We start from the raw sequence: 21,508 nt of genomic DNA, 5'->3' as shown, positions 1-21,508 counted from the left end.
GCTTTGATGAATAGCAGGTGTTGAATTGCTGTTATTGTCCTTGAATGTTTCTCTGTTTTGAGTGATATAGGGGAATTTAGGAAGAGATCCCGGGGTCGGGAGGTGAATTCCAGTAGGTATCCATTTGATAGGATCTGAGAGACCCATTTGTCCGGGTTGGACAAGGCCCACCTTGCTGTGAACATTTGTAACCTCCCCCCCACGTAGGTGTGATCGGCGTCACTGAGGGGGGTGTTTGGGTAATCGGTCGCCCTTATCTGACCTGGCCTGGAAGTTTTGGGGCCTAGAGAATCTCCCCCCTCTGCGAAAGGATCTGGTATTGTTCCATGATCCCCGGTTTGACACCCAAGAGCCTCTCCTGAAGTCTGTTCTGAATCTGGGAGTGAATTTGGGGGAACGAAAGGAATGATACAGAGGAGAACGTTGGTCTTTTTTGATCTGCATGGGAAGGACCTGTTTTTTATCCTTTGTTTCAACAAGGATACTGTCCAGCTTTTCTCCGAAAAGCCTCCCCTCTTTGACTGGGTAGGCCATCAGTGTAGCTTTGGCCTTAAAATCAGCTGGCCAGGACCTGAGCCATAGACCCCTTCTAATGGAGGTGACTGATGCCATTGACCTCGCTACTGAGGACATGGTATCTAGTGAGGCATCCGCCATCACGGTCAACGCAGTTTGTACTCTGTCAAGACCACCAAGAACTCTGAGGCTATCATCTGGTACAAGTTGTATAATTTTCTTGACCCATAAATAAGCGGCCCTAGCAAAGATGGAAGTGGTAGCGCTGGTCTGAATGGCCATGGCTGAGGCCTCGTGCGCCTTCCTCGCCAGGTAGTCTGACTTTCTGTCTAACTGGTCTCTCAGGGAGCCCACCCCGTCTTCTGGGATCAAACCTGGTGATTGGAGGTCCAACACAGGGGCGTCTACTAAGGGAACCTTAAGCATTTCCATGGCATGTGGAGCCAGATTGTATAATTTTTTAATACTAGTGGGGAGTTGTTTATTGGGAGTTGGGTGCTCCCATTCGTCTCTGACCGCGTTAATGAAAAATTCTGGGAAGGGTACTGAATTGGTTGTTGTCTTAGGTCTTGGAAAGCATTCCTTGACCCCTTTTTTTAACTTAGACTTTGGCTCTTCAGATTGATCTGATTCCTCATTGAGATCAAGGGGGGGGTAGAAGACAGACCAACACTCAAAAAACAAGGATCAAGGCGAAGATTAAGGACTCACGGAACACTGAGAGGTAAGCTGTAACACGAACGGGAAAGAAACTACTCCTAGCTAAAGAAATGAAGCCTAAAGGCACAGAGCTATGCGGAGTTGCCTGCTCCACCCGGATAGGCAGGACGGAAACTGGCTTCCTCAGGCTGTTTTCCCGCCAAGTATCACAGGAAGTCAGAATCTTTTAGTCCTGCCTACCCGGATGGAGAGGGAAAACAACCCGCAGCTCAGGATGCCCTTGCCTCAGGGGAGAAAAACGTCTCCCTGTCCACTCTCTCCAAACCATGCATAATTTTATAGACCTCTATCATGTCTCCCCTCAGCCGCCTTCTTTCCAAGCTAAATAGCCCTAAGCGTTTTAACCGATCCTCATAGGGCACTTGCTCTAGTCCCCTAATCATTTTGGTTGCTCTTTTCTGCACCTTCTCAAGCTCTGTAATATCCTTTTTTAGGTGTGGTGACCAGAACTGAACACAGTGGGTTCACACGGCCATTCAAAAGCATATAATGCTTGGTTAACAGCCTTTTGAAATGAAGCTTATACATGGAAATGGGTCTTTGTGAGTCACTGTGCAATTCAGATCCATCTGTTTCTTTGGTGTTTTCCACACCAGAACAGGCTTGTGTAGTTTCCCTGTTAATGCTGCAACTGCCAATACAGTGCAGTGGCAACAGGGTTTCCACATGACAGGCTCCAAATAGTTTTCCTGTGACACAGGCCTCCAGCAGTGGCTAGCCCCCAGAGCTTTCCCGGTGTTTTTTTTTAATTGGCTATTGAATATTGTTATAACAATATAACAACCTTTGTATTAGGTTCTCTGAATTCATTTTTCAAAGAGTCTGGCTCCTGTGGTTACAGATAAATGCTTCCCCTCATATTTCTGTACTGAAGAGGGTTAGAGATTTGGTTTTAAAAGTGAATACTGTGAATTCAGAGAACCTGATGTACAGATTGCTTTAGATATAACAGTATTTAATTAGAGGCTTTAAAAAACCAGACCCCTAGTGATGGGGAAGCAATAACTGCTGCGGAGATAGGGAAAATGGCTGCAAGGTGGACAGAACTGGGAAAATCCGAACTTACCCATCCACTGCAGCCATCCATGTGTTGCTACAAACTTTCCAAAAACGTTACAGCAAAGCAGGTTTGGGAAAGATCAAAGAAAAGCTGGGGAAATTCTGAGATGTACATGAATGCACTATGATGCTGAGAGGAAGCAGGAAAAACCCATTTCTCAACATCATCAAACCTGTGGCAAATAACTTGTGTACATACATGAATACATGAGGTTGACTTATACTGAATCAGACCATCAAGGTCAGTATTGTCTACTCAGACCGGCAGCGGCTCTTCATGGTCTCAGGCAGGGATCTTTCACATCACCTTCTACCTAGTCTTTTCAACTGGAGATGCCAGGGGTTGAACCTGGGCCTTTCTGTATGCAAAACAGATGCTCTACCACTGAGCCATGGCCCCTCCTTTAATAGATATTGCCCTCTACAAAAAGCAATGGTTATTGGGATTTTGAACGACAGATTTTTCGACATAGTTCATCAGACATGGTTCATTGATGAGGGGTTGTGGCTCAGTGGAAGAGCCTCTGCTTTGCATGCAAAAGGGCCTAGGTTCAATATTGGCATCTCCAGTTAAAAAGGACCAGGCAGTAGGCGACATGAAAGACCTCCTCCTGAGACCATGAAGAGCTGCTGACAGTCTGAACAAACAATACTGACAGTGATGGACCAATGGTCTGATTCAGTATAAGGCAGCTTCATGTGTTCATGTGACATCTACATCCTTAAAATAGATCTATTCGGAAGGGAACCCAACACACTATCGGTAAAAGATGGGAAAGCAAGTAGAATGAAAACCTTACTGATAATATGCCAAATGGTTCAGCTAGTACATTACACTGGATGGATTGTTGACAGGATAGCGAAAATTTTATTGCACAAAATCCTGCCTTAGGTATATAGACTTGAACTATTCGAACAGGCAGCCCATTCCTGAAGGGAGGGTGGATCTGTGGCAGTCGGGAGCAGCACAGCTGCCCCGCCTCCTCTGAGGCTTCTCAGTCACTGGGGGCGGGGGGGACCTTTTAGTAAAAGTTTAAAATTTTTAAAAGGGGGAAACGTTCCATAGCGAGCAGTGAGGCTGCGCCACTGAAAAAGGTGGTGAGCCTGCCGCCATTCAAGGGACGTTCCCGGGGCAAAAGGGCTATGGAAGCTGCCTAAAAGCAGCTCCACCCCCAGGAACACCCTGAGAAGGCCCCCCACGCTGACGCGGGCTTTCCCTTCCAGGAAAGCTCTGCCAGCGTGGCTGTGCTGGCAGCGGGGGCTGGCAGCGCCCAGATGCCAGTATGTTTGCCCCCGTGCTGGTGTAGGTGCCACCTTATTCCATGTTAAAATGGCACCTACGCTGGCTCCTAAGGAGCTTCATCCCCCTCTTCAGGAATGGGCTCAAAGTGTTTCAAAGTCATATCATTCAGATAAGCCTATTGTAGTAAATGGGGAAGAAGGCAGACTTAAAGAACTGTGTCTTTAATCACAAAAGATAAGCACAAGGAGTTTACACCAAAGTTCAAGAAGCATCTTTTCCTAACATCTTCCTACAAGGTCTTTTCTCAGTTGTGTATGGTCCTTAAAATGGCCCTATGCTTCATTCCATCACCACCACCTTCAGAATGAGTATGTTCTTTATTGCCCCAAAACTGATATTTTTGTATCATTCTCTATTACAAACCATTACAATGGTCACAGATTTACCACAGGACTACTATAAATGAGTAGTAATGACCAGCAAGCCAAAAAAGACCAGCATACTACAAGTGGACATTAACTTCAGTATGTAAGTAAGAAACCTACCATCTAAGAACTGACGGTTTGATTAGGTAGCACAATTTTGGTCACATGATTAGGGTTGCCAACCTCCAGGTAGTAGCTGGAGATCTCCCACTATGACAACTGATCTCCAGCCGATAGAGATCAGTTCACCTGAAGAAAATGGCTGCTTTGGCAATTGGACTCTATGGCATTGAAGTCCCTCCCTAAACCTCACCCTCCTCAGGCTCCACCCCAAAAATCTCCAGGTATTTCCCAACCCAGAGCTGGCATCCCTACACATGATATAAAGTCAACAGCTACAATCACAAGATCTCACACCACACTTGAGTAAATACAGGAAATACACCTTAACAAACCTTTCTGAGGAAAGGGGTTAAAAAAAGAGCACTGCTATGGCTTAAAGTAATCAGCTGTGAAGCAAAAGCTGTAAATCTAGCTTTCATGGCAGGGGAAACTAAAAAGAATGTTGCTGTTTTTAACTCTCACCAAGAGAAAGTGAATGGGCATATCAAGTGGAATAACTGGTTCAGGGATCCCACTCATTTTGGGTTCTTTCACTTTCATGTGTTCTGTATTTCAATTCTGTGTTGACAGTTTCATTTGAGATTTAAAGATTTAAAAAGCAACAAACTGGAATCCAGTCACCTTGGTAGTTTCCAGAGAAACAACAACTCTTAATGAAATTCCTAAGGAAACAGGATACATCTGCAAAAACAAGAGGACAGAGCTGCTCTGAGCTCTTACAAAACAGGAAAAGGTTACTGAGCACTGTCTCAGCTGAGGATTAAGGCACCTAAATATTCTGATAGCATTAGCTTAATAAAGATTAAACAAGGCAGAAGACAGAGTATTTGGGTTTGTGTGTGAGAGACTGAGGTTTACATCTCTGTTCAATCAATTAAGCTCAGTTGGTGGACTTGCTTGAGTCATCATCACTTAGCCTTGCCTACACGTTTATGGCAAGAATAAAGCAAGAAATATTTTGTAATCTACCTAGACCTCTTAGGACAGGAAAGGAAAGCAACCTGTATATAAAGGAAGAATTCAGACACTTTGAATCCTGATTACTAGTTTTTGGCAATGAGTAAAACTCTCCTGGTTTCTCAGTTCTTGAGGTAAGGTGCACATTGATAATAAAACAGGTATACAGAAAAGCCTGCTAACCTTTTAATGTTGCCAAGCAAGAAATCCCAGTTTGAAACTAGTAACCCAGATGACTTCTGCTTTTCATATCTTAAAAAAGCCAGTTACCCTTTGCTGTACTGCCTGGGCTCCACATAACAAAACTTGAGGGTTCTTTGTTTGTTTTCCTACCTACCAATGGGTGAGAAAGTAGGGCCAGGGCAGTTATTCAGATGAAAGAGGAATCCATACTTCTTCCTCAGGCTAAAGGATTTAAATCAGGCCAGAATGCTTTTGATCCACAGCGCAATGCTGAGTAACATACTGCACCAAGGAGCCAACTGGAAATGTAGCATAAGATTCCTGCTAATAATAAAATCATGCTGGCTTGCTTAAATGTAATAGTAACAAGTCCCAAGACAGTGGATAAACTGCCATTCTTTTATGAGATAGTTTATGAAATTTCAGGCATTATGAACATTTTAGATGCTTTAGAACTGATCAAGTACCTAGTGTACTGTTGCCACAAATACTTCATATTTCAGCAAAAAATTTCCACATACATAGATCTATGCAAGCTGCAAAAATGGTACTTGCTGCATGATGGTTTATAACTTTTCCCAGCTGCAAACATAAGGATTAGAAGTGCAGGTTGTCAACAGAAACCTTCCATGCCCTCATAAATCCAAACAAATTGAAAGTTTCAATGGAGCTTTCATATGGCTATAGATTTGCAACTAGACTTTAAAAAAAGACATTTAAAGTACTTGGATTCAATGAGTTATATAGACACGACCGTTACATATATGATGCTTCCTTTTATTATATCTGACTGCTCACATCTATCATAAGAACATAAGAAAGGCCCTGCTGGATCAGACCAAGGCCCATCAAGTCCAGCAGTCTGTTCACATAGTGGCCAACTAGGTGCCTCTAGGAAGCCCCCAAACAAGACGACTGTAGCAGCACCATCCTGCCTGTGTTCCACAGCACCTAAGATAATAGGCATGCTCCTCTGATCCTGGAGAGAATATGTATGCATCATGACTAGTATCCATTTTAACTAGTAGCCATGAATACCCCTTTCCTCCATGAACATGTTCACTCCCCTCTTAAAGCCCTCCAAGCTGGCAGCCATCACCACATCCTGGGGCAGGGAGTTCCACAATTTAACTATGCATTGTGTGAAGAAATACTTCCTTTTATCTGTTTTGAATCTCTCACCCTCCAGCTCAGCAGATGACCCCGTGTTCTAGTATTATGGGAGAGGGAGAAAAACGTCTCCCTGTCCACTCTCTCCAGACCATGCATAATTTTATAGACCTCTATCATGTCTCCCCTCAGCCGCCTTCTTTCCAAGCTAAACAGCCCCAAGCGTCTTAACCGCTCCCCATAGGACAGTTGCTCCAGTCCCCTAATCATTTTGGTTGCTCTTTTCTGCACCTTCTCAAGCTCTGTAATATCCTTTTTTAGGTGTGGTGACCAGAACTGTACACAGTATTCCAAGTGTGGTCTCACCATAGATTTGTACAAGGGCAGTATGATATCAGCAGTTTTAGTCTCCATTCCTCGTCTAATTACGGCCAGCATGGAATTTGCCTTTTTTACAGCAGCCGCACACTGGGTTGACTCCTTCATTGAACTATCCACTACCACCCCAAGATCCCTTTCTTGGTCTGTCGCTGCCAGCACAGATCCCATCAGTGTATATGTGAAGCTGGGATTTTTTGCCCCAATATGCATCACTTTACACTTACTCACATTGAATTTCATTTGCCATTTTAATGCCCATTCTTCCAGTATGCAGAGATCCTTCTGGAGCTCTTCACAGTCCGATTTTGTTTTAACCACCCTAAATAATTTGGTGTCATCTGCAAACTTGGCTACTTCACTGTTTAACCCCAACTCCAGGCCATTGATGAACAGGTTGAAAAGCTCCGGTCCCAACACAGATCCCTGAGGCACCCCACTTCTCACATCCCGCCATTGTGAGAACTGACCATTGATTCCTACTCTCTGCTTCCTATTTTTCAGCCAGCTCTCAATCCATAAGAGGACTTGTCTTCTTATCCCATGACTATGAAGTCTGCTTAGCAGTCTTTGGTGGGGGACTTTGTCAAAAGCCTTTTGGAAATCCAAATACACAATATCCACAGGCTCATTCCTGTCCACATGCTTACTGGCGCTTTCAAAAAACTCTAATAGGTTAGTGAGACAGGACCTACCCTTACAGAAGCCATGTTGGGTTTTGCCCAGCAGACCTTGCCCTTCTATATGCTTGACAATTCTATCTTTAATAATGCTTTCCACTAATTTACCCGGAACAGACGTTAAGCTAACTGGTCTGTAATTTCCTGGGTCCCCCCTGGAACCTTTTTAATAAATGGGTGTTACATTGGCCATTCTCCAGTCCTCTGGTACAGAGGCTGATCCCATTTGAGTTCTTGAAGAACTCTAGGATGAATACCGTCTGGTCCCTGTGACTTGTTAGTTTGCAGTTTGTCTAGACGGTCTAGGACTTCCTGCCTTGTTACCACTATTTGCCTCAGTTCCTCATTTTCCCCTCTCTAAAATCTCTGTTCAGGAGAAGGAATCTGCCCTGTATTATTCAACAGTGAAGACAGATGAGAATAATTCATTTAGTTTTTCAGCAATCGCTTTATCCTCCCTTAGAGTTCCTTTACTCCCATTGTCATCCAATGGTCCAACTGCTTCCCTAGCTGGTTTCCTACTCCTAATATACTTAAAGAATTTCTTATTGTTTTGATGTGTTTAGCAATATGCCCCTCAAAATCTTTTTTTGCATCTCTAATTATCTGCTTGCATTTCCTTTGTGCAAGTTTGTGTTTGCTTCTGTTCGCCTCATTTGGGCAAACCTTCCAGTCTCTGAAGGAAGACTTTTTTCTCTAACTGCTTTCTTCACCTTACCCGTTAGCCATGGTGGTGAACTCTTGGACTTATTACTACCTTTCCCTGGCCTGCGGTATATAAGCTAGCTGAGCCTCTAGTAATGTGGACTTGAGTAACCCCCAAGCCTTTTCAAGAGATTTAACCCTCCTAACTGTTCCTTTCAACTTTCTCTTTACCAGTTTTCTCATTTTAGAGAAGTTCCCTCTTTTCCCTCTTTTAAAGGCAAAGGTAATTGTGTGAGATTTCCCAGTCACTTTCCCACTTGCATATAAATTAAATTTGATGCCATTGTGATCACTATTGCCAACTGGCTCAACTACATCCACATCCCACGCCAAGTCACTGGCAGCACCACAGAGTATTAAATCCAGGATTGCCTCCCCTCTGATTGGGTCTATGACCAACTGTTTGAGGGCACAGTCATTTAGGATGTCTAAAATTTTTATCTCTTTGGCTTGACTGGAGCATACATTTATCCAATCAATATGAGGGAAGTTGAAGTCTCCCATTATTACTACTTCATTACCTTTACATGCTTTCCTAATTTCATTCTCCATCCCAAGATCACCCTGAGCCGTTTGGTCAGGGGGCCAATAGAACGTACCCAGTACTAAATCTCTTTTGGGGCCCGGAACTGTCACCCATAAGAATTCTGTGGATGAATCTGCCCTTTTTATGGTCTCTAGCTTATTAGACACTATGCCTTCCTTGATATACATAGCAACACCCCCTCCAATACGCCCTTCCCTGTCATTTCTATACAGTTTGTAACCAGGAATGACTGTATCCCACTGGTTCTCTCCCCTCCACCAGGTTTCTGTAATGCTCACTATATCTATGTTTTCTCTTAAAACCATGCACTCTAATTCCCCCATTTTTGCTTGAAGGCTTCTAGCATTAGCATAGAAACACCTCCACACTGTTTCTCTCTTTCAACTTGCCTGGAATGTACCTTTGGGCATCTTTAAGTAGCTATCCATCTTTTTTTTTCCATTCCCTTTCATGTCTAAGTAATTCCTATGTGGGCAATCTGAAGCAATTTTCCCTTTGTCCATATGCACTGAGTTTGCCCAAACCAGATGCTTCTCAGCTCCTGTCGGCTTTCCCCCCAGGTTCAGTTTAAAAGCTGCTCTGCCACCTTTTTTATATTACGCGCCAGCAGTCTGGTTTCATCCTGGTTCAAGTGGAGCCCACCCCTTTTGTATAGGCCCGGCTTGTCCCAAAATGTTGCCCAGTTCCTTACAAATCTAAAGCCCTCTTCCCTGCACCACCGTCTCATCCACGCATTGAGACTCACCAACTGTGCCTGCCTAGCTGGTCCTGCAGGTGGAACAGGTAGCATTTCTGAAAAAGCTACCTTGGAGGTCCTGGCTTTTAGTCTCCTGCCTAGCAACCTAAATTTGGATTCCAAGACCTCCGGACTACATTTCCCCATGTCGTTGGTGACAACATGCACCACAACCACTGGATCCTCCCCAAGACTATCTACCAGATTACCTATATGACAGGTAATGTCCGCAACCTTCGCACCAGGCAGGCAAGTCACCATGCGGTCCATGCACCCGCCAGAAACCCAGCTATCTACATTCCTAAGGATTGAATTTCCCACTACAAGAAGCCCCCCTCCCCTCTGAGGCATATCCTCGGTACGAGAGGATATCTGTTCATCCACCAAGGAAGAGGTCCCTTCTAAGGTACCACATCCCCCTACCTCAGTGAGATGGCCTCCTTCCCCAAGGGCTCCATCATCCGTGACTGGCAGGTTGCCATCACCTTGGGACTGGGATGTGACTATTTCATCCCCGGAGTCCTTAGTTACCTCTCTCTCTGCCTGCCTCAGCTCATACAGTTGAGCTACCTTGGCCTCAAGGAAGTGAACTCGCTTCCTGAGAGCCAGGAGCTCCCTGCACCGAGTCAATCACTTTAACTAGAGGCAAGTCTGATATTGTTTTATTTTGACACAACAATCAAAACCAGTGTCAAGTATCAACTTACCAACCCAACAGATATGAAAAGTCTGCCTTTTTCTTATAATTAGGGAAAGCATGGGTAGCTTGTTCCATACAGAATATGTAACAAACCTCATGCATATCTCTTAGTTACTTACAGGAAAACCTAGTCACCTTTACTGCACCGGCAAGTAGTGACTTTCCCAAGTATGTAAATATAGGTGTTCCCTTTTTCTTAATGGCACAACCGGCATTTTTAGAGGCTTTCAACAAACCCAGCTAGGAACACTGAATGTTCCCTTTTAAACAAGTGAACTTTAAAAGTCAACAAAGCATAGGGGAGAGGAGCCTTTTAACAGGGCAGGAATAACACAATTTTCCTGATTTTAAATACCTGTCTAGAAGATAGGTATGAAGGAGCAGAGGACATCTGTTTCTCTTATTGTTTTACTGCATTTTTAGACACGTAAGCTAACATGAGTCCTACTATGCAGGAGAAATGTGGGATAAAATATATTTTAAAACCCCCAGATAATCACTATGGCTCTTGCTGTGCACAAAGACCCTATACATACTATATTAACTTTACAGGCACTGTACATACTGCGTTTTGAAGTATTCCTCTGATGGAAGAAGCATTAATATTCAACAAAACCAGCAAAGTCTTCCTAATAAAATTAATTTATGTTCTCTTGACTCCCAAATACTCATCCAAATCCCAAATTCTCTCACAAGATTTCACAAAGAATGTAATGATCACCTATTCATTTAAGAGGAACGCTCAAATTCCCATTTGTTCTTTATAGCTGATTGGAGAAAGAGAATACAAAAAGATTTTATACTTTTTCCTCATATCACAACCACTGTACATTTACATAGCTAGCTCTGAATTTGTATTCTTCTTTATTTTCACTATGTAGCTACCACAAACCCTTTTGGGGAAATTATCAGAACTATCGCTGCTAGCAGCTCCCCCCAACCCCTACACACACACCATTAAGGGTTCAAGTATAATTTCTCTGGACACAGTTCAAACTAACATAACCCATTCATTTTTTCCCATCCCATATAATCTCAGAAGCCATGAAAGAAAAATATTATGGTAATGGGCTTTCAGCTCAGGCTAGGACCCCCACTTTACCCATGTTTGGACCCGAGCTACATTGCAGCAGATCAGTGACAAAACTCATGTGATCAGCTTTATTTTCACTTAACTTACAGCCAATATAATAGTAGGTAGGGTTCTCCCACAGAGCTTGCATGAACTAATCTCCACAAGGTGATTTTAGACTAAATGTGCTAGGAACACTGGACTTGCTCTAGTATATCAGAAACATATAGCCCACTGCTTTTGAGGCTTGTTTCAAAATCTTTAATAGGAGAGGGAATTAAAAAAAGACAGCACAGTTAGGCCGCTTGTACAATGGCAAGTCCAGGATCCAGCAAGTTATGAGCCAGCTTCCTGAAGATTTCCTTATCTTTTAAAAGCCTTCAAAGTGCAAAGGAAAGGCTTTCAACACAAAAGGCTTTCAACACAAAAATCATGGTGTTGTTACTATCAAAATACATCCCATAAATTCAACAATTATACTAAAATAACTCAACTCAGTATATGACAGAACTGCCAAACTGTCCTTTATTTTGAAAGGCACTCTCTGTTAGCTCTTGTGTGCTAGTGTGGTGCAGTGGTTAGAATATCAGAATTGGATCTAGGAGACCCAGGTTTGAATGCCTACTGTCATGGAAGCTTGCTGAGTGACCAGTCACACATTCAGCCTCACCAGGAGAGGAGAATGATGCAGCCACTCTGGGTCCCTTTTGGAAAGAAAGGTGGGGGTCTAAATTAAGTAAATAAACAAACTGTAAAATATTAAATTCAAAGAAATCCATTACCATCTCTTATTTCAAAGCAACTTTATCAATATGTTAAAACAGCTCAAGAGGGTGCCTTTCTGTTACATTTTGACCTGCCAGTGCCTGAATAAAAGGAAATGCATTGTATTTTTAATCTGTATTGGTATGTACTAACACCACTCTCTCTTTTCACTCCCTTACTGTACGTATGCCTACTGAGGGATACTAAGCCCATGATCTGTGAAAATTCACCAACAGCTGTCATTTGACCAGTAGGACTAAAGATTAATACCCTTTAGGACTACAGCCCCCAATCCAGATATATATATATATATATATCAGAGAGAGAGAGAGAACCCCTGAGCTTCCTACAGAACAAAGAGTGTATGCTTAAGGCATAACTTACAAACTCAGCTTTCCCTTTTCAAGAACACATGAAAGGCCCTGTAGCACTACAGTTCTTCCTATTCTTCTGTCAATAAATACCACTTTAGGCAGCCCAACATGCCCTCAGTATGTGCAATATTTCTAAAGTGCAACAGCTGTTGCAACTTACCTGTATATGGTTACCGTTTGCCTGTTAAACTGCCAGGTATTTAGTATTTTTTCCACAGCATTTTTGCACTAATATGCAAACTATTCAATTATTTTTTTAAACACTCATATCCCACAAAATCTCCACCACATTTGCCTCTCAAAGTGGCTTAAAAATCAAACATGAGAGTTAAGAAATATTAATAAAATGAAACAACTTTAAAAACCTGGCAAAGCAAGTTTAGAAACACATTATTAAACAGAGGTCCTGCCATGTGAAAGTTGTTTTTCTATAAACTTTTCTGAAAGTGTAAAAGGCATGGTCATCCAGCAAAGGAAACCATTTAAAGCATATCCCTAAAGAGTTGTAATCCACTGCATCAACATAACAAGCACATGTCACCCAAACAATCCCAGAGAAAGATGGGCTTCAATACTAATTATACATCTGTCATTAGGGATCTCCCATCAAGGCCAACCACACTGGTAAGGCAACATGTGCTTCCAACTTTTTCACTCAAATGCACAATGCAACTCAGCATACGGTTCCACTGGCATTGTTTCTTCCATCCCATGCCCAGGCGTTCTACTTAAGGCAGTCCAGCTTCTTCGCTCACACTACTCTGTGCTATTCCCCTTCCTAGGCCTGCTCTGCTTAGTAGACCCATATCACAAAGGCTCTAATGTAACTCAACAGTACCAGCCAACACCCAGATTCTAACTAGAGAGAACTCCTTATTTGTATGGCTGCTGAATCAGGTGCATTATGGAGATAATATGTTGATAATCAGGGGGAAACTGTTCCTAAAGGCCATGACCGGTGGCGATATGCTTTGGTGGTTACTCCTGTAAGAAAGCCCCAAATGAGCGAGCAACCCAACTCCGCTGGATTGACTAGCTACCAAAGGCCTCCATCCCCCACCGCACCTGTAATATATAAGGATTCTGGGCTTCCCCCACACCATGCTCCGTAAGAGATGGAGAAGTGCTCAAAGCCAGGAGGTTGCCTCTCGGACTCCTCACACTAACCAAGCCCCACAAATTTTACATATAAAATGTATACTTCATTACACACACATAATTTATATAAATGTATATATATACACAGACACATATTATATATATATATATATACACACACACACACATACTATATGTGTGTGTACATACACATACTATATGTGTGTACATACATACCCACATATACATACTATATATGTGTGTGTGTGTGTGTGTGCGTACATACCCACACATATACATACTATATATGTGTGTGTACATACATACACACATATACATACAATATATATATATATGTACATACATACATACATGTACATACTATATATGTGTGTACACACACATATACATACTATATATATGTACATACATACAAACACACAAATACATACTATATATATGTACATACATACACTCATATACATACAATATATATATGTACATACATACAAACACACAAATACATACTATATATATGTGTGTACATACATACCCACACATATATACGGTATACTATATATGTGTGTACATACATACAAACACACATATACATACTATATATATATATGTACATACATACAAACACACAAATATATACACAACACATACTATATATACATGTACATACATACAAACACACATATACGTACAATATGTGTGTGTGTGTGTGTGTGTGTACATTTATACACACCCATATGCATACTCTCTCGATCTCTCTCTCCCTCAGAAAGCTGCCCGCCCAGGCTCACCCCGGCTGTGCCCAGAGGCCCCCGCCTCCGAGACCCCCTCCGCCGTCACCGCCTCGCCTCAGCCTTCACCGCCGACAGCCACGCTGGCCGGCTGAAGAGCCCCCCCCCCTCGGGCCATCCACCCTCCCTCAAGGGGCGAGACGAGGCGAGGCCGGCCCCGCGCCCACCCCCTTCCCCACCTGGGTCTTGGTGGTGAGCTGGATCACCGCCTTCCTGAAGTTGAGCTTGGAGTCGCCGTTGCCCATCCTCCCGCGGCGGCGCCCGGCTCCGGCTCCGGCGCCGTCTCCTCGCGGCGAGCCCGGCGTCCCTCCCTGCGGCCGGCCAGTCCGCGCCGCCGCCTCCCCTGACGTCCGCCGCCGCTGCTAATGTCCCTCCCGCTCCTCCTCTCTCGCTGACGCAGCGGGCTCCATCCCTGCCGCCTCGCTCACCTGCTGCCTTCCCCCCCCCACCCCACGCACACACCACCACCACTTCGCGCCGCCCTGCCAACTGCAGCCTCGCAGCTGATGCCGCGGGCCCGGATCCCGCCTTTCCTCGTCAGAGACGCGGCACGTCCTTAGCGGTCCCCCCCCCCCACGCCCTGCCTCGCCGCCGCCGCCGCCTCCTCCTCTCCCTGTCAGAACCAGGCGCAAGCCCGCCTCCTCTCCCATCGCATCTGGGACCTCCCCAATCCCACCCAGCCCCACATCCTGGTCTGCTCAGCCCACCCCCCCTCTGCCGCCCTCAGTCCTTCCATCCGCCCCAGGGACAAAGGCCTTTCTCAGACCTTGCTCCTACAGCACTAGGCCAGCCAGCCGCGCTGCCTCCATTTCTCCCTCTCACCCACCCACAGGGCTTTTTTTCTTCTTTTTCTGCTGCTGCCTCCAAGCCCCAGGGCCTTCCTCGGTTATGCCAAGATAACCTGATTCCTGCTGCTCTCTTTTTTGTTTATTTGTGTTTTCAGACTTCCAACCCGCCCTCCCCAGCGAGCCAGCTCGGGGCAGGTGACATCCTTTAAAATGCATAGAATCACGTTCAGTAATACATTGATGCAGGAGCTGGATCTTAAACACAAAGGCCCAAAGCCAGTTTCTGGAAGGAAAGGTTGTTTATTTTAAACAGCTGTTTGGTCGGCAAACTCTGCTTTCATCAGCGTTAAAAAAAGGAGTTGGAAGCCCCTTGCAAAAGTGGGTTTAGACTTTTATAATTTCTTAATTAGCACATTATAATATTCTAACTACGCATATTACATAATAACTTGTCATTGGCTCAGAGTTCTAGGGGATTTCATTGGTTTGTAATAAAAATCAGAATAATCTTATTGGGTTACAACATAAGGAAAATCATTGGTTTACAGAAATATAAAAATAATTTCATTGGTCTAGAAGATAAGACTTGTTTAGAGTTATTGTTAGTGCACCTGGTATTTCTATCTAGTTACAATTAATCTTTCCCTCCCTTAACATCCCAGCCACCCTGGCACCTTTGTCTGTTTATTACAACCCTGGCCAGCCTTGAGATGAACAAACAGTATTGTTTAGCTATCTCTTCTTGAATTCTTTTTCTGTCTGTCTTTAACTTCTAAATATATCTCTCCAGAGGACCTCTGATTTTGGAGCTTTTTAATAATAATAATTTTCAATTTTTAACTCTCACAGGCTACTGCCTCAACATAAAATCCTTAGTAAAATCAGACAGTAAAACTCTAAAAAACCCAACCTGATGGCGTGCTAGTCCCCAATATACTGTAAGCACCGTACAGGTGGCACCCCTTCAATCTATATTATTCCCATATTCAGAGGGGAGTGAAGGAGGGGGAGACCAGTAAAGATGGTATCGGTCCCTACATTACTTAGCCCATATTACTTTTCTCCTTGTTTACATATTTGCCTTGCACTTATAATTATATATTTTTCTTGTTGGGATTCAGTGCGAGTTCCATTCCTGTCAGGGCAGTTAAAGGGTTAACTTGTTTACCTCCATAGTTTAGATTGTCTCAAGATGATGACACAAGAGACAGATGTAAGTATTATATTGGCTGGAAAATCGCCATTGCAAACATGCACTAAGTCATGTAGTCAGAACTGCTATTTATTACCCTGTTCTTTTGTTTAAGGTGTAACTTTGGGGCAGGGTGACCAGTTGCTTTTTTAATCTCAAACAAGCAAGATGTCTGATCTCAGCCCTCTTTGGCTAAGAGACAGACAAAAGGGATTTAAGCCTTAGAAACCTGCTAATACTTTTAGCAAGACTTATAGGGAACTAGATAGGAAGATGTTAATTGTTTTATCCATGTTACCCTTCCTAATTTTAGTACAGTAAAGGATTTTTGTTTGATTAAGAAACAAGTATTTGACTCTGTTTTATTGTGTGCTTGACCTGAATTCTTTCTAACTGCAATCACGATTCATTGGGCCTCTATAGATTCCAATAAGTGGTAGCTGAGTTACAGTTGGAGATCTTTATGATCTTTATGATTGCTGGTTATGAAAGCTGAGTCTAAAAGCACAACTTTTGATTTTTGAATCGTGTCCCATTGGGGAACTGAGGATTACAAAAGGATCAAAAAAAGCAGCCTGCAGACCCTCTCTCTCTCTCAGCACTTCCAGCAGGGAACTCTCTGAAAGACTGTTTGAGAATTGAAAAGGGGCCACGCTCTCTGCAACGACGAAATCAGAGGATCAATCTACAACACTGGTTCCCAACCAGGGGTCCGTGGACCCCCAGGGGTCCACGAGAACTAAACCAGGGGTCCGCAAAACAAAGTTATAAACCCATAATAAATTAATATTTACGCGGGCGGCATGGTGGTGGCTCGCGGGCGCAGAGCGCGGTGGCGTGCGGTGGTGACTCGCAGGAGCGGCGCGCGACAAGTAAGGAACATGCGGGGGCTGGGAGGCCAGGGGAGGGTGCAAGTGAGCCTCACACAACCACACACAACACTTGTCAAACCTTGTTTGATGATAGCTGTCGAAGAGGTTTTAGGGATGGAAGCCAAAAAGAAAATACAAGAAATACCTCTATCGAACAACACGGTAAAAGCTTGAATTAAAATTATGTCAAATGACATCGAGGAGCAGCTTGTTTCAAAAATAAAAAATTCGCCATGTTTCGCTTTGCAGTGTGATGAATCGACAGACGTTTCTAATTGCAGTCAGTTGCTCGTATTTGTCCGCTTTTTAGACAACGACAACACTATTAAAGAGGAATTATTGATTTCGCGGAAACTGGAAACGACGTCAAAAGGTATCGACGTCATTAATATAATAGCGGAGTATTTTGAGAAACATAGCATTATGTGTGAAAAGCTCGCCGGCTTCTGTACGGATGGCGCTCCAGCCATGTTAGGATCACGCTCCGGTCTAGCAACATTAATAAAACAGAAGAATCCTTCAGCAATAACAACTCATTGTATCTCACATCATCAGGCATTAGCTTCCAAGACTCTTCCTAAAAGCCTTGTTAATACCATGGAAATGGCCATAAAAGTGGTCAATGTTATTAATAGCAACACCTTAAATACACGCCTTTTTAAAAAACTGTGCACTGAAATGGACTCCGATCATGAGACTCTTCTTTTCCACACCAAAGTTCGTTGGCTATCGAAAGGCAATATGCTGGGAAGGTTATTTGAACTAAGAAAAGAGGTTGAGCTGTTTCTAGCCGAGAAGAAAATTAAAAGATTTACTGGAGCTGTTTTCTGATTCGAAAAGTCAGATGCATTTGGCTTATCTTGTGGATATTTTCTCACATTTGAATAAACTAAACTTACAGTTGCAAGGTTCTGGAAACATAAATTTAGCAGGTGTGGGAAACATTTTTATGTTTGAAGATAAACTGCGTGCCTTTATTTGCAAACTTCAATTATGGGTAGGCGAAAACAATTATTCTGCGTTTGTGACATTAAAAGCACCAGTCGATGATAGTAAAGATGACATGATCACCGCAAATATACAAGACAACATCAGAAGTCATCTGCAAATGCTCGTCGATGAATTCCACTGTTACTTCCCGGAATATAACCAGACAGAATCAAAAGATACCCAAAAGCTGATTCGCAGTCCTTTTGGTATTGCTGTTGAAGAGGTTGCAGAAGAAATCCAGGAAGAGCTCATTGAATTCCAAAATGATACGCACTGTAAGAATGCGTTTGAATCAGTTTCTCTTGAAGAGTTCTGGTGTGAAAAAGCAATTTCATATCCTACAGTTCACCTTGCGATATCTTATGCTCTTCTCCACAACTTATTTATGCGAACAAGGGTTTTCTGCTTTGCTTATAATTAAGAACACGACAAGAAATCGATTGGAAGCAAGTGATGATATTCATGTAGCTCTGAGCAACAGTATTAGCCCCAGAACTGCCCAGCTTGTAAAAAGGATGCAAACTCAAAAATCACATTGATTTATAATTAAAAGTTCTCTATTAAAAAAATATATATTCAAATATTATTCTAACTTTAATGTTTAACTAACAGTTATGATTAAAGTTTATTTTCAAATTCTCTGAATTTTTATTTTGAACCTTGGGGTCCCTGCACCAAACAAAAAAGTCCTAGTGGTCCCTGGTCAAAAAAAAGTTGGGAACCACTGCTTTTGCCTATCATTGATGCCACTGTCCAAGTCTGAGCTGAGTGGCACATGCAGTGCTGGCTCATCACACTGGTAGGGCTCCCTCAGCTTGGCTTGCTCCAGCTTAGCTTCTCAGTCCAGTCCTGCTGAGTGACCTCATCTTATAGTCCTGCTGCCCTTCTCACAGGTTTTAAAACATCCATAAGCCTCTCATACATTATTATACAGTATGTGAATGAATCCATTTTGACTAGATTGTACCATGTGGACTTTAAATGTGAGTTAGAGACTGCTGTAAGCAAATTGCAATCCAAACCTCATGTGTAAAAAAAATCCTTTAGGGTGAAAGACCCAACTCTAGTGAAGCTAACTATTAGGCAGGTTTTGAGCATCCCGCTGACAGAGGCTCCATTTGTACAGATATGGGAGTCTCCCTGCACAGAGTAAAGAGTGTTTGGTCTACACTGAATAATTCCCAGTACAATTTTAATTGTGGATCACAAGTATCAAAAACTATAACTTTATTAAGGCTGAAATATTTTAGCCTACTGTGAGCTAACATTGCTCAAGGATTACAGTAGTGGTTCTCAAACTGTGGGTCTGGCCCCAAAAGTGGATTTCAACTCTCTCACTGGTGAGCCCCAGGGAAGGAGAGATAGGGAAAGGCACTGGTAAACTTGATTGAACATTTGGGATTAGTTCTGTATAAAGCAGAAAATACAGCCTTTGCTCACTAATGTTTATCATATTAAACATGAAAAATAAATTATAAGCTTGGTTAGGGTTAATTGATGTGAGATTCCTACCTTTTACGTAAAGGGGAGTAGTGTGGAATTACTTTGAAAGTACATCCCAAAAAGCAGAGTTAAGTTTAGAAGTATGTTCTGTTTCAAAAAGATTGAGAGCCACTGGATTGCTTTGCTGGTCAATGACCGTAATAAATTGAAATTGTTGTTGTTTTGTTTGAGAGCCACTGGATTAGATGGTAGGATGCAAGGTCCACTTCCGCTAATATGTTGTCTGATTCAGCCTCACTCTTTCCTACATTTGGTGAATGGGGACTTGAAAAAGTGAGATTATTGCCAGCATATATAGGTGGGCTATCTTTTCCCCCCAGATAAGAAATATAGGTTCTTACATTACAAAATCTGGAGCTTCATACATCCAAGTTAGATTACTCTAATGTACATGGGGCAACCTTTGAAAACTGTATGGAAACTTCAAATAGTACAGAATATGTAACTATATCTCACTGGCCAGTACAGCCTGGGACCAACATACCTTCAGGACTGCCTTGTCTCATGTGAACGTACATGGGTTGGTTTGCCCCTGCTTGGGTTGCCCCTGCCATCTGAAGCTAGATGGGTGGCAAACTGAGAAAGGGCCTTCTTGATTGTCGCACCAAAACTTTGGAATTCCCTCCCCGGGGAGATTAATTGGTCTTCCTCTATCAGTGTCTTTTGCCAGCAGGTGGACTTTTTTGTCTGGCATACTCCCAATAAAGGTCATTGGCTGCCCCTTCTAATGTTGTTTGTTTATCTGTTTTAATTGAATTATTTTATAATTTTTAACTGTCTTTTAAAATGTTTAATTTTTTTTTTAAAATGTTTGCCACCTTGTGGACCCTGATCAGGTGGGAGGGAGCATAAAAAATGTTTTAAATAAATAAATAATATAAAGGACATATATTGCTACTATGGCTTCCATTTTGTTTCTGGGCACAATTCAAAGAGCTGGTTCTGACCTTTAAACCTTACATGACCTGGGATCAGAGTACTTGAAGGATCACTTTTTCTTATATCACCCTGGTTACCATTTGAGTTACACTGAAAGTCCTGCTCTGTGTACCTTTTTACTTTAGAAAGTCAAGTGAGCAGGGACTACAGACCAGGCTTTCTCTACAGTGGTACCCCAAGAGTGGAATGCCCTTCCCTACAGTGATTAATCTGGCATCTAGCCATTCAACTTTAGATGCTTGATAGAAGCATTTTTATTTGATCACACCCACTATTATTTGTATCTTTTTGGATGGCCTTGGTTAAATTGTTTTTATGCTGCCTATTAAATGTCATGTTTAAATGGTTTTATTGTGCCATTTGTGCTATTTTATTCTGCACCTTTATTGATCACATTATGGATTTTGCTTATGAGTTTATCACACAAGTTTTATGATTTATGTTTAGCTGATTTTACTGTAAGAAACTTTGGACATATTTTGATGGAGATAGACTAATAAATAAATAAAACACAGTTACAGTTTAATTATAGCATGTTTAGAATTGTCTGTAAACCTGCTGAACTGCTCTGTTGCCCAAATGAGAGAAGGAAAAACTGAGCACAAGGAAGCAGCTGCGAGAAACAGGAAATCATGCTGTCAAACTGAAATAAAGTTTACATTACATGTTTTGCAGATTTATCTAGTTCATTTAATAGCTTTTTTTGATTCTGTGCAACCAAAACAGAAGCAAAGAATCACTGGTGCCTAACTCCTGTGATCAGAACACTCTTGAGTGGGTTGTTGAGTTTATAGAATTTATGCATCAGGAAACAAAATTAGCATTCAGGCCTCTGTGAAAATCAGTTTTCGTTTTTTAAAAATTACTAGAAACGAGGAAGAATATGAAAACATGGTTATGACGCTGCCCCACAAGTCCAATGCCCAAAGATGTGTTTTAATTGATGTTTTGCTTGAGGCTGAATCGGTCTGCAAGTTTTGTTCACTGACATAGCACCCGGGCAAACTAATAAATCTACTGCGCA

The 21,508-nt window shown here is 42.6% G+C and overlaps 1 protein-coding gene across 1 annotated transcript in view; it reads right to left on the bottom strand.

Moving 5' to 3' along the window:
- Nucleotides 1–14,508, bottom strand: part of HID1 (HID1 domain containing) — a 57,436-nt gene extending 42,928 nt beyond the window's left edge. Inside the window, exon 1 of the mRNA XM_056863940.1 lies at nt 14,380–14,508. Within this exon, the coding sequence (XP_056719918.1) occupies nt 14,380–14,445 (66 nt within the window). The 5' untranslated portion in view covers nt 14,446–14,508. The remainder of the gene's footprint in view (nt 1–14,379) is intronic.
- Nucleotides 14,509–21,508: the final 7,000 nt, after the last annotated feature.

Source organism: Euleptes europaea, chromosome 1, assembly GCF_029931775.1.
Source record: "Euleptes europaea isolate rEulEur1 chromosome 1, rEulEur1.hap1, whole genome shotgun sequence".
Classification (NCBI taxonomy): Eukaryota; Metazoa; Chordata; class Lepidosauria; order Squamata; family Sphaerodactylidae; genus Euleptes; species Euleptes europaea.
Note: the sequence above shows the minus strand (reverse complement) of the source record. Positions and strands in the feature narration are given on the sequence as shown.